Source organism: Coffea arabica, chromosome 6c (genome assembly GCF_036785885.1).
Source record: "Coffea arabica cultivar ET-39 chromosome 6c, Coffea Arabica ET-39 HiFi, whole genome shotgun sequence".
Taxonomy (NCBI): Eukaryota; Viridiplantae; Streptophyta; class Magnoliopsida; order Gentianales; family Rubiaceae; genus Coffea; species Coffea arabica.
The window spans coordinates 7,778,374-7,791,628 of NC_092320.1; the positions used below are offsets into that span (position 1 = coordinate 7,778,374).

At 37.5% G+C, this 13,255-nt stretch overlaps 2 protein-coding genes across 3 annotated transcripts; one reads left to right on the forward strand and one right to left on the reverse strand.

Moving 5' to 3' along the window:
* The first annotated feature begins 701 nt into the window (after window positions 1-701).
* Window positions 702-3,134, forward strand: LOC113691891 (equilibrative nucleotide transporter 8-like). 2 transcript variants are annotated; one of them, XM_027210219.2, is made up of 2 exons: window positions 702-1,487; window positions 2,348-3,134. In XM_027210219.2, the coding sequence occupies exons 1-2, from the start codon at window positions 974-976 to the stop codon at window positions 2,917-2,919; spliced, it is 1,086 nt and encodes a 361-aa protein (XP_027066020.1). In that variant the 5' UTR covers window positions 702-973; the 3' UTR covers window positions 2,920-3,134. The 2 variants fall into 2 exon arrangements, with proteins under 2 accessions (XP_027066020.1, XP_027066019.1); XM_027210218.2 differs by having other exon boundaries at window positions 719-1,487; window positions 2,225-3,134.
* A 146-nt stretch (window positions 3,135-3,280) lies between these two features.
* On the reverse strand, window positions 3,281-7,007 carry LOC113692700 (uncharacterized). The gene is made up of 3 exons (XM_027211191.2): window positions 6,085-7,007; window positions 3,895-4,067; window positions 3,281-3,668 (listed from the first exon to the last, which is right to left on the reverse strand). Exons 1-3 carry the CDS (start codon window positions 6,718-6,720, stop codon window positions 3,491-3,493), a joined length of 987 nt encoding a protein of 328 aa, XP_027066992.1. The 5' UTR covers window positions 6,721-7,007; the 3' UTR covers window positions 3,281-3,490.
* Between the last annotated feature and the right edge of the window lie 6,248 nt (window positions 7,008-13,255).

The following is a 13,255-nucleotide window of genomic DNA, read 5'->3' on the forward strand; positions in this document are numbered from 1 at the left end:
GAACGTGAGATCCTTCTTGAACTATATGAAGTATTTAGGTTAGATACTTGTGGTGTTTAAGACAAGATGATCACATATCTTATTCTTTCAGACCAATAACCAATCCACTAGATTTTCAGAGACGAGTTCTCTTTAAATCTAGCACATTAGTTATTGTTCCATAACTTGGTTAAGATAAATCCTTGCGCTACTTGATCGACTTGCTTCTTCAAGACAGATTTTTACTGGGTCGAGTTCCCATCATAAGCATTGGTTTGTTCCAAAAGTCCAAATATCATTTGAAAAACAGAATGAGTTTGTCAACATTTCCATCTTATTCAAAGTATTGCGACTTGCGAGAACAAAATTTTGTACTTGATAGACTCAAGACTTGTATTTGGTTTCTTTATGCATTATCTGATCTAGAGTCTCGCAGGCAAGGTTATGTTGCTATCAACAAGAGTACAATTATGTTTCCTACCGCAAGCATTTTATGTTCATAAAGGTGAAGAGATGAGTAACTTAACAGGAGGAGTTAACTTGTAATTTGCTAACTGATTTTTTTTTTATATTTATATGATACATCAAAGAGTTATCCTGCTTTTTATGATTCTGCTGAACAATAAAGCCAGTTGGTACTTCAAATGACGCCCATCCGTTAGTTGTCCCTACAGGTAAAGCACAATCCGCCTGCTGCCTGCAAATTCCATTTTGATTCTGAAATTCAAATCTATCTATCAAATCAATGTCAACTGATTGCTTGCTTGAACAAGCAAAACTGGTTCAGCTTCCTTCCTTGTCAAGTCAAGCTGGGGTCTCTGGTTTTGTGATGCAAGTAACTCTGCATAGCTAAATTATGCATTACCATTGACGTAAAGTGGCTTTGCTCGGCTTATTTGAGTATTTTCAATCACAAATCATTTCAGGATGTCCAATCGCCCACTTTGGAATGCTTTAAATGACCACTGCTTGAGCCTGGAGCAACGTGAGAGCAATGGAGGAAGGTCAAATGGAGAGTTCAAAGGGTAACAATGATCAGTCTGAGCCGAGGGACACATATAGAATTGCATATATTCTCCACTTCTTCCTTGGTGCTGGCAATTTGCTTCCGTGGAACACACTAATCACAGCTATTGATTATTATAGCTATATTTATCCCAACAGGCATGTAGAAAAAGTCTTCTCTGTGGCCTACATGAGCTCTTCTGTACTAGTTTTAGTTGTGATGCTGAGCTGGGGTAAATGGAGCAATAGATTTAATCTTAGATTCAGAATGAGCCTTGGGTTTTCTTTGTTTGTATTCTCCCTAATGGTTACCCCTACAATGGACTGGACTCGACACAGCAATGGGACGAAGGTGAATTCAAGTGTGTCCTACTATATGATTGTCTCATCAGTTGTGATCTGTGGCTTGGCTGATGGCTTGATAGCAGGAAGCTTGATAGGATCTGCAGGAAAGCTGCCAAAACGATACATGCAAGCAATTTTTGCTGGAACTGCTTCTTCAGGTATACATATTTCTACTACACTTTTTAGCAACTTTTTACCTTCTCTTCTTTCATTTAACAGAGGTGTACATATTTTTATTTAATTTTACCAGAAATGCCTGCATGTATTTCACAATGTAAAAAGTTACTATACCTTTAAATGTTCCTTCCCAGAGCAGGAAATTAAAGGCAAAGTTAATATGACGATGTAAATTCCACAATTTGGTTTGCTGCCTAGTATTAGCTTTGATCTTTGAGATTCAATCTAAAATCATGAACAAAGTGATCCATGACACAAGAAGTAAGATATTTCAGATTTGGTTAAAAAAACACGGGTTTTCCAAGATTCGCATGTTAGGATAACAACTCTAACTCACCTTTTGCATTCCATGGTGTACTATTGTTGGTTTAGAAAGAAAAAGAAAATGGTTGTCTAATCCATGCGCTAATGAAACAGAATGTGGCTTATAGTGGTACTTTTCGTAAAGTACTAAAAGGTATACATTGGAGGGGGGGGGGGGGGGGGGGGGGGAAGAAAAATGCAGAGGTTACTTAAGTCTCAAATCAAGTACTGAAACAGTGTCCTTGACATTCTGAGCAGCAAAAGTTCTTATTGGCAATTAGATACAGAAATATCGACGGCAATATTCACTTACATGTGCTCAGCCCTCAAGATTAAACACTGAAATCTTGGTAGAAGAATAGGGTGCATAATCCCTATTGCCTAATTCCTTACTAGCTTTACTGTTTTCCAACAGGAGTTCTTGTTTCAGTGCTGAGGATTTTAACAAAGGCCTCACTTCCACACACGCCTAAAGGCCTTAAAACCAGTGCACATTTATATTTTATAGTCAGCACAATAATTTTAACGGGTTGCATAGTTTGTAGCAACCTATTGGACAAGTTGCCAGTTATGCAACAGCATTACAAGCATCTTCAAAAGGTTCTACCGCACTCGACGCCAAAGTTCTGGAAAGTTGCGAGAATAATTCGTTGGCCAGCTCTGGGAGTTTTCATGATTTACACCGTGACTTTGTCCATCTTTCCGGGATTTTTAGCCGAAAACATCGACTCAAGATTTTTAAGGGATTGGTATCCGATTATGCTAATCACATTATACAACATCTCTGATTTAGTGGGGAAGTCTTTCACTGCAATTTTTGTTGTTCAAGGCATTGGAAAGGTTACATGGGGTTGTATAGCAAGGCTGTTGTTCTATCCTCTCTTTAGTGTCTGCTTACATGGACCCAAATGGCTAAAATCTGAGGTGCCAGTGGCTCTTTTGACAGTAATGCTTGGACTCACCAATGGATATCTGACAAGCTGTATCATGATTCTTGCTCCTAAAGCAGTGGCAGCTCCAGAGGCAGAAATAGCTGCTATTGTCATGGTGGTGTTCCTCGGAATAGGATTAGTTGCAGGCTCAGTTCTCGGCTGGTTCTGGCTTATTTAGATGCTTCTGAGACCTGATTCGCATCAAGTAGCCACTGATCCTTGGCATCAGGTTTTCAGTGGTTCTGTCCGGGGGGGCGGCCGGAGGATATATAGTGGTAAATTTAGTTGTACGAAATGTTCCCATTATAACTGATCAGCTATCATCTGTGGTGTTTTATTTTTACGTGCAAATAATGAAACATAGCATATATGCATTGATAGCTTCGGGCTTTAGATATCTTCTTTTTTTTTTTTTTTTTAATGTTCTGAAAACACCAATACCTTACTATTTGCATGCATTCATTAGTAAGCACCAATATACCTGTGCTATTATAGTTTCAAAAGATACGAGAACGAGCCTAAAATCGAATGAAACTGGGTTGAAGAAAAATGCTCATCTAGTGAAATGATTTCCTATTTACGTGTTGCTAACTAATTAGCTCCAGAGTCGGGTACAGTACAAAATCTCTAGGTTATACAAAAATTAGCAGCTGTGACTAGTTGAATGGAACAGAACGGGGAAACTAAGAGGGTACCAAGCAGAGGAGGAGGATCAGGCAAATACTACTAGCAGTATAGCCTACAAATTATTAAGAAGCGCCTGCTATAGGAGGAGGTACTGATGGCGGAGCACCACCGTTGATCCCCCAGGAGATATTTCTTGGTTGTGACCCCTTGTTAGCATCATTTCTGTCCTTCAACTCTTCTTCATCTTCATCGTCGCCCTCAGCATCCCACAGAAAGTGAGCATATGAAGCCATAATATAACTGCGACCACCACCACAACAAAATCCAATCAAGTTTAAGAACATGCATGTTAATTAGATATGGGATATGTTACCATTAACAAGCCGGCGGCCTTAAGCATAAAGTTAATTTTCTAATCTGTAGTTTATTTGATTATACTTGGAACCAATTAAAGATGATCCCCATATTTATTAAAAAAAAAAAAAAATCCTACTCTTCAGTAAGATACTTCTGTCAAGTAGCGTACCAATCTTGAGGGGCAGCTTGAAGTGCCCGATCAAAGTAAGTCTCAGCACGGGGTGCATCTTTATGCGTCTGCCATATCAAGTCGGCGTATAATGACAGAACAGTTCCATCGCCGGGGTTGGCCAGTATCGCTCTTCCACAATACTCTTCTGCTTTCACATAGTCTCCACGAACCTGTTCCCCCGTATTTCACAATATAAATATATAGTAGCAAGAATTAACTACTAGAACTATATGCTCCTGCTCCACCAGTGACTTGTGATATGGTATGAATCTGCAATCATATACTGTACTATTTCACTCGTTGCTCTATATATTCTGCAGCGTTACAGTTGCTTAATAATAACTAGGAGTATTCCTTTTTCCGATGACTGAGAAACTCAGACTTTTTCGTTACTAAAGTTGACCTGCGAGAAACCTTCAAAAGCCGGCAACTTTTGAAGGCTCCCGCAGACCTTAATAAACCCAAACCCCAAACCCCCCCGAACCGATGTGGGATAGAAACCCCACAGGGGTGCCCCGCTGCTAAGAAGTAAAGACCCCCCAGACACCCACTGAAATGGAGAGATCACCTCCCCGAGGTTTCTGTCTTTTTCCGATGACTGAGAAACTCAGACTTTTTCGTTACTAAAGTTGACCTGCGAGAAACCTTCAAAAGCCGGCAACTTTTGAAGGCTCCCGCAGACCTTAATAAACCCAAACCCCAAACCCCCCCGAACCGATGTGGGATAGAAACCCCACAGGGGAATAACTAGGAGTATTCCAGTGAGACGAAAAGTAAAATTAACCAACACCGCGGAAGAAAGCTTCCAATTAACTTGATCTTTTACTCAACATATTAAGGTTAGCTGTTGAAATTTTTTATGGTATTAAATTTCACTGTTTATAATATTTTGGTTACAGATTTTTTAATTATTTTTTGTTGATCATGTTTGATAATAAATTTGCAACTGAAAAAAGCAATTTACATCTTATATTAAGTAAAAAATATAAAATAATATACTATTTTTTATGCCATATGTAATATAATTTCTGATGATAAATAGCAAATTCTAATGTTTTCTTTAATATTTGGACGGGTATTCGATTAATTAAACAATTTAGTAGATGAGAGACAATAATAGAATCATATTATCTTCTCTCTCTTAATATCATTTTTTTAATTGTTGATTGGATCTAGATGTTACAAGATAATAAATCTCAAGAGAGATTAGTGTAATTTTTAAAACCTAAAGGGAAGCCAGTGAAATAGTCAAAAACCTTAGGAGAAGTTTCTAACATTATTCCATTAAACAAACAAAACTGAATTCCCTTCCAAAAATTGATTTGCTTTCATCACTTAGATCCTGTTTGATAATCTAGTTAAGCACTTAAACATAATAAAATTAGATTTTAACATATTCAAACCGTTTGATAACAAAAAATTAAATATCTGAATTAATTAACTGACATTGAATTTTCTACACTGAATTTTCTAGATATTCACTTGAATGTGATATCCACTCAAATATATTAAATTTAATATTTAACAATTCAATAATTTAATGGATTCCAACTTTAAATTTCAGATTTCAGTTTTCAAATTTCAATTTTATCAAATACACCCTTAGATATTTAAGGCCAACTGCTAAAGTTCCAATTTTTATCAAATGCACCCTTAGATATTTAAGGCCAACTGCTAAATAGGTCACAAGTCTGGCAGTTTATATTTTATCGAACAAATGCGCTATATTGAAATGCCTAGTATTCTAGTAGTTAAATATCGTAACGGATCTTCTGTTCCATATTTTGTGTCATTTTCAGTCACATTTTTTATTATATTGCTATTTCTCCTGCATAAACATCATGTTTTAATTCTTTTTTGTTTCCTTAAGATCCAATAACTATTAATTGAGTAAAAAATAAATACAACAGTTTAAAAAAAGTAATATATAATAGAAAATTGAAAAATATAGCAGAAAATTCATAAAAAATCTCATTTTTTATGAATTTTGATTTTTTGAATTTGTTAAATTTTATGTATTATTCAATTAATAGTTATTGGATCTTAAGAAAATAAAAAAAAATTAAAATATGATATTTATGCCGGAGAAATATTAATATAATAAAAAGTGAAATAGAAAGTGACACAGAGTGTGGGACAGAAAATCCGTTGCGATTAAATATGAACGAATTTTAACTTATAATATACCTCTTTCAAGTATCTTGCATAATTGCTAAGAAGCAGAGAATTTCTCGGGTTGGCTTCAATCATCTTTTGGTAATAGACGTCGGTGTTATCATGTCTATGATCCGAATCCCAACAATCCGAACCACCACCGCTGTCGTTTCCATCGCCACCCCAAGACCCACCTTCACCACCCTGACAAATCCTTCCTCCACCACTTCCACTGCCACCCCCAACCGCCAGAGCTTCCGCCTGCCTCCCAGCTTCACACCCCTCTTCTAAATCCAACCCTGAGTTCGACAACAACAACCTCTGATCCGTGGGCCGTCCCACTTCATCGCTCACCAATAGCTCATCATCTTTCTCTTCGTCAACTGCAACACCCCAAAGTAAACCATGCATGCGCATGCACTTTGACTTATTAGCAGCACTCGACGGTGGATTTTTGACATCTTTGAGATCGTTTTCAGAAAGGGTTCTTGGCATTTTCTTGATGGAACCATGATCAGATGATGGTGATGATGATGATGATGATGATCTGATGATGTGCAGTATGGTTTCTGGCTCCGGCGACGACGATGCTGATGAGAAGACGTCCTTGCAGTAGTGGTGTGAAAGCCTTGAGTTTAGCAGTGGCGTTGAAGAGCTTCGGAGTAGCATTTTATTTACTATAGTTTCTTGGCCTTTGGCGATGAATATTCTGATTGTCGATGATGATGATGAATTTTTTTTTTTTTTTTTTTTTTATCGTGTGATATGAAACTGGCTATCAGGAGTAGTAATTTTAAGTTGAGAAAGTGTTTTCTAAAAGGGTTGGGAAGCGAGAGTGAGATTCTTTCTCGCCTTTCTGTTGTGGGTTGAGTCTGGCGGGTGAGAGATTTTGATTTTCTCCCTCTATGCATCAAGAGGGGAAATTGTTTTGCTTACCATTTTATAGCCAAAGGTGAGCACCTAAAAAGAAAAATGAAATTTGAAAAGATGTAGGCAAATATGCGTTGAATATTTTCTAAATGTGGGCCAATATGTACCCATATTTTGCGTCATGATTGGATTGAATTTGTAGTACAGGCTCGCGTCAAATTGACTCAATTTGCTCATCTGGTTGAAAATTTTTATTTCTTGTCGAATTTCACTCGTATTGGATCATCTGGATTGTTGCACGCAATATTGGAATGAGACAGATTTTCACTTGAAATCCTTTATTATAAGTCCGTCCATCTACCTCTAAGGATGTACAATTTAATGAATTGCATCCTATTGTGAAACTAACGAAATAATTAATTAGTGTGGATGTTGTCTCTATCTCATCTCCTATAGTTGGTCAGTTCATTTGTGAAATTACTAAATTCATATGTCCATATTCCTCTCCTTACAAAATTCATTAGCACTAAATTCATGTATTTATTATAATCATCCCCTGCAAAGTTCATCACTATATATTTGTCTATCTAAATTCAAATTTATATATATATTTATTTATTTATTTATTTATACGCGCACAAAACACAAAGTTCATTGGTACTAAATTCATGTATCTATCTATATTCATTCCCCCTACAAAATCATCTTTCTACAAAATTGATTGGTACATTGATTTGTTAAATCGTTTGTGGAACTACTAAAGTTTATTGAGACAAAGTTCATTTATGAAACTACTAATTCATGATATGTTTATATTTATGTTGATATGCGTATCGTCGGCATTTTTTTTGGTTGGTAAATGAAAGGATTTGAATCCAAAATCTCTTACTTACAATCCCTCCCGTTTTATCACCCAACCCCAATCTTTCCCCCAATATCTGTGGCCTTGTATCAGCTGTAAATAAATAAATTTTTTGAATTCTTTCAAAATACAAGTAAAATGGATTGACAAATGCAGACCGTGGCTTGATCCGGAAAGAAATAATGCAGACCGTAGGACAGCCAAACTAGGCAATAATAATAATGAGTGTGTTTGGATTGTAAGTTATTTGAAATATTTTTACTGTAGCACTTTTTGTGATGTGATGTATGTGAGATAAAAAGGTAATTGAGAAGATAAAAAGGTGTATTGAAAATTGTAATTGTGACGTCAGCAAATATATTTGGCTAAATAATTGGCTGGCCAAATATTTACGGCCACTAAGGGTTATGGAGAGGTTGTAGTTTGAATTAGGACCTCCAGAGTCGAAGGTGCTGATGGATGGGACGGGCCCGCCAAAGCCGACTCCACTCGAACCCCAAAAGTTACTTCTACGGTCCTGATTCGTCGAGTCACGTGATGACCCTCCTCCAAATACGCCCAAAACTTTGATATATATAATAATTAATTGAGGGCTTGAAAATGAGAAGACATGGAAATTTTTTTCATAGAGTGTAACTTAAACGAGAATCCCCAGTTAGGTCTTCTTGTTCCTCGAATTTACGTGGCTGCCACTCCTGAATATTAGCGGTCCCAAATTGTTGATGAACCCCATTCGATATTGGGAAACCTACTTTCAAGTGGGTGGGGCCCGGGGATGGATTCAACGGTGGGCGTAGGAGATTTTGTTGCAACTCCGGGATTCGCATTTAATCATGGGTATTTGGAGGTTGTCACGGGACGGAAATTATTTATGGGCGTAAATGATTGCATTCCTCCTTGGAGATTTTTGCTGGCCCAATCCAAATATCTTGTCTTATTCGTAGGAGGTGACAATTGCAACTTGCAATTTAAAGCGTCCGGCCGTCAAGGTCTAAGATTGTCCCTTTCATGCCACCCCTTTTTCTTTTTCTTTTTTTTCTTTTTTTTGGGAGGGGAAAGATTGTCCCTTTCATACTTTTAAAGATATTTTTCCTAAAAATTGTGTTCATGGCTTTTAAGCAAAGGTGCTGGGCAGTCTAGGATACTAATGGGGGGAAAACAAAAAAGTTTTGAGAACTACTCGAGTGAAAATCATTTTTGGACCACTTGGAGAGGGAAGGCTTCTGAGTCTTTATAATCAAGTAAGTAACTTGTGTGAACCAGAATAGATTTAGTTACCAGGTCAAATTTTAGCCTCAAGAAGCAGTTTCTTATGAAAAGTATACTTCATTGTGCGTCTAAATTTGGCTGTCGTTACGTGAACTGTTTGCAGTTTCTTATGGAAAATATACTTCATTGTGCGTCTAAATTTGGCTGTCGTTACGTGAACTGTTTTGATGAATAATTTATAAATACCGCTATAAATGAAATATGGTCCGAAAACCAAGGTTTGTAAAATCGGGATCCTAAGTAGGATCGATTTTAGTTTCACAGGATCGGATCGTAGGATCGGATCGTAGAATCGTAAGATCCTACCAAAAGCTCTTAATTGCAATTAAAGGTTGCAATTCTTTGATAAATTATAAATATACCATAAATATTTTCATTTATTTGCAAAATGGAGCTTCGTATTTCACAAATTTACTAAAAAATTGTAGGATCGTACGATCCTACCAATCCTACACGATCCTACACGATCCTGCACGATCCTGCTACGATTCTATGCGATCCTGCAAAAATTAATATGATTTGCGACTCTGCATACGATCCGGATCGATTTTGATTATCCGGATCGTAGGATCGTACGATCCTACGATCCGGATCGCGATTTTGACAACTATGCCGAAAACATGCCTTAATCTATGACAGTGACCGGAACTAATATCCTCCAAACTTTTATTTATCAAAAAAAAAAAGAGATGAAAATAAGAGGAAAAAAAAAAAGGTCACAAAACAACACGCAAATTTGTGGTCGGAAATCTTTTTGTAGGCCAAGAATAGGCCATCCCTACTCTCCCCTATTACCGAAACATGTTCGTTCCAGCAATGACAGGCTCCACTGGGCGTTAGATTGTCTACTTTATGTGGGGCCAAGGAGGGAATAGATGATGTGGCCTTATGAAGTGATTCAACTTTGCTCCTAATAGTGGGCCTTCAGGAGTGGGCTTTGGAAAACGAGGCTGTGCTATTTCATCCCTAGCTCTGTGCTCTCGATTCTAGAAAACAAAAGCCAATGCATAAGAAGGGAAAAGAAGCGAATGCAGACGTAGCAAGCACAGAAAGCATAAGAAAGAGAATGGAAGAATGCAATCTCGAACTGCATAACGCAATTAGTCTTTTCCGCAAATGCATCTTTACTTTACGTAGCAGAATTTTGTATGAGTTATATAGTTTCTTCATTCTTGGACCTGCTCGCTTATTTTGGGCCTTTTGCAGTATTTCCTCCTTCAAACTTGGATAATTCGATTTCTTTATCTGCATGTGACTAAGGAGTGTTTTGAGGTTGTGGGCTGTGTCAAGAATTTACCACTCCAGCCTCTCATTCTCGAAAGCTAAATTTAAATCAAGTCGTAATTTTTAAAGTCAGCGTTGGCTCTATTTGCTACAATTGCAAACCCCAAGAAAGAAGGGGGGAAATAAACTTAATGGTTTGTTGCAACTTTTTCATTCTTCCGTGCAATGCCAAAGTTTAAAGGTGTTTTTTTGGGTTTTTTTTGGGGGGGGGGGGGGGGGAGTGGTGAAGATGAGGGAGTTTGACCGCCAAAAAATGGAAAAAAAAATAAAAAGTGGAAGAGCGAAGACTGGGGACTTGCATTGGCTTGGAACTAGGATTGCAAATGAGTCGAGTTGAATCGAATTTTGGTCTAATCAAGTCGAGCCTTAACTTAGTTTTATTAAACTCGAACTCAAGCTCGAGTTCGACGAATTGACAATTTAAAACTCGAGCTCGAGTTCGAAAAAAAAAATAATAATTATTTTATTTAAAAATAAATAAAATCATATTTTTTTAATAAATAATAAAATATTAAAGATATATATGTAATTTTACTATTAAAATAAAAAGTAATATATATATATAACGAACTTAATGTTTTGAGCTCGAATTTGACTCGAGCCAACTCGAGCTCGACCCGTTCGTTTGCAGCCCTACTTGGGACGATGATTGGAAAGCTACTTTGGCAGGGCTTCTACAATGGCCCAACTGAGATTGGACAAGTCCCCGCCAACCCATTTCCCATCGGGCAGCGGAGTCATATCCTTGAGGGAACCAGGAACCATTTAACGTGTTCCACGCATCACAGGCCATTTCCATCGATGGTAGCTCTCTGTTGGAAGTTGGAATGAATCGGGCGCTCCAGGATTCTATTGAAAAGTATAATGATATGGTTGAAAATAGTAAAATTAGCACGACTTGAACAGCAAATAATCCGTACAAACTTAAATTAATATTTTAATACGACTATGGTAAGCATCTCCTTTAAAAAAAAAAAAAAAAAATTTCAACATGGAACAATTTGAATGGCGCTAAGTCCTGCCCAAATTTATGATATGATAACATGGAGATTAATTAGTGTTGTTTCCAGTTTCCGCGCATGATAATGTTAGTAAAGTGATGATATATATTATACGTAATCTTGCTTATCATCAAGAAAATTTTAAATTAGGAGGTCGGCACCTGGCTACCAAGAATTTTCCTAACACCCGTTGAATTCAAGTAGGAATTTTTTTTTTTTATTAAAGTAAAACAATGCTGCTTTTGGTTTTTCGTCAGTATGTGTGGCGGTTTAGACGGGAGGAGCGTTCCAGGAGGCTCACGGTCATGATTAGGTTAAAAAAATTTGTGCGACTCAAATCACTCATTGTAACTCGATTTTCACGCCGTGTGGGGTCCATAAAAATATTGTTCTAGTATTATTCGCTGTTGTCCTATTGTTACATTTTGTACAAATGATATTATATAATGTGCAAATGATGTTACATCTTTCGAAACGGTTTTTCCAGCCTGGGATCCAGTTAGACGGACAAGACCTTCTTGTGTTCACTTGTACGTACGCTCTTGGGTATGCTCGCTGACGAATGACTCTGACATGTGCGTTTGTACGAGGCTTTGATATTCTTAAAATTTTTTTGATAATTTGATATTCTTAAATTTATTGTCCAAAATGTTGAACCAGTATTACCCTTTTCCGATATGGGGCAACATATATATTTTCCAAATCCGGATTTTTTGGATTGTTCCGAGTTTCCGATCAAACTCGGATTTTGATTGGATTATTGTTATTGGAATTTTTCAACAAAATTGTACCGAACATGTTCCCGATTCTCGGTTCATCGATTGATCAGATCCGAGTTTAAAGCATGATTCTAAATAAATCAGAAACTAGCCTCAAACTCCCTGCCCCAATTTTGGATTTGATTAATATATGGCATAGTAAACCGCTTTCGGGTAGGTTTCAATTTCATTTCCTTTCTCTCTCTTTCAAATTTTCACAAGAATAGTCTCTATGGACGTGATCAGTTGTCATAATATATAAATCTAGCACCGAGAGTTTATGTAATCTGAGCAGAAAAAAGGCTAATCATAGGAAGCATATTCATTGCGGCGGGTGACTTGATAATTTGGAATATGGGAAACGTATACACAGCTAGTTACGTTTGGTAAACAAACGTAATGAGTAACGAGTAATGACAAGACAGCTAGAAGGAAGCTTTGGTCCCCCTGGTCAAGAGTACCTGTAATTTTATTGGAATAGATGGAGGCAGACAGATTGCGTATTATCCAGGCCCAGAATCTTCAGGTAAACTATAACTAAAAGGGTTTCGGCAGCAATTGAGTACTAACGCATTTAGCTGAAAGTATATTGGTGGAGTCAGGGCGTCGCAGTCAGAAGTCAGTCCTGCCTACGCCGCCCTCCCCTCGTCATTTGAAATTCCCAGAATCTTAAATACTGAAATACACAAAAAATGTACTGAAATATTACAACGAGGTGTTACTAAGTAGGCAACGGCAAGGGCAGGCATGCTCTTTTTTTTTTTTTTTTTTAACACAGTAGGTATTTGAGTCCATGGACTGATTACTGTACGGCTCAACTAATCCCACTGCGAGCTGGGAGCGGCTCGCCCCAAGCATCATCAGCCACGGTAGAACGGGGACTCTATCCCGGGACGTGGCTCTCCCCCAACTAGGACTACAACCACTGAGCCGAACCCCGAGGAGCATGTATTGACGTTGAAGAAGTTATCCAGCACTGTCTAGCGAAATTATTCCTACAGAAAAAAGTTTGGAAGCTTAAGTGCAGGATATGATTGCATAAAAAAAATAGAATTAACATCAGAATTCTTCATATTAGTCTTTGTTTCACAGGTCCCCTCGGCAAGTGAAGCTGGTTTGGATGGTAAAATCCTTGAGCATTATTGGCAGCCAGAAGGTTG

What these genes read in the sequence shown, in the direction of transcription:
- LOC113691891 (XM_027210218.2), top strand. Translation starts at nt 974, where the DNA reads ATGGAGGAAGGTCAAATGGAGAGTTCAAAGGGTAACAATGATCAGTCT. An exon ending in TGCTGGAACTGCTTCTTCAG is followed by an intron (nt 1,488 to 2,224) that starts GTATACATATTT and finishes GTTTTCCAACAG; the next exon opens with GAGTTCTTGTTTCAGTGCTG.
- LOC113692700 (XM_027211191.2), bottom strand. Translation starts at nt 6,720, where the DNA reads ATGCTACTCCGAAGCTCTTCAACGCCACTGCTAAACTCAAGGCTTTCA. An exon ending in ATGCAAGATACTTGAAAGAG is followed by an intron (nt 4,068 to 6,084) that starts GTATATTATAAG and finishes ACGGGGGAACAG; the next exon opens with GTTCGTGGAGACTATGTGAA. An exon ending in CAAGCTGCCCCTCAAGATTG is followed by an intron (nt 3,669 to 3,894) that starts GTACGCTACTTG and finishes TGGTGGTCGCAG; the next exon opens with TTATATTATGGCTTCATATG.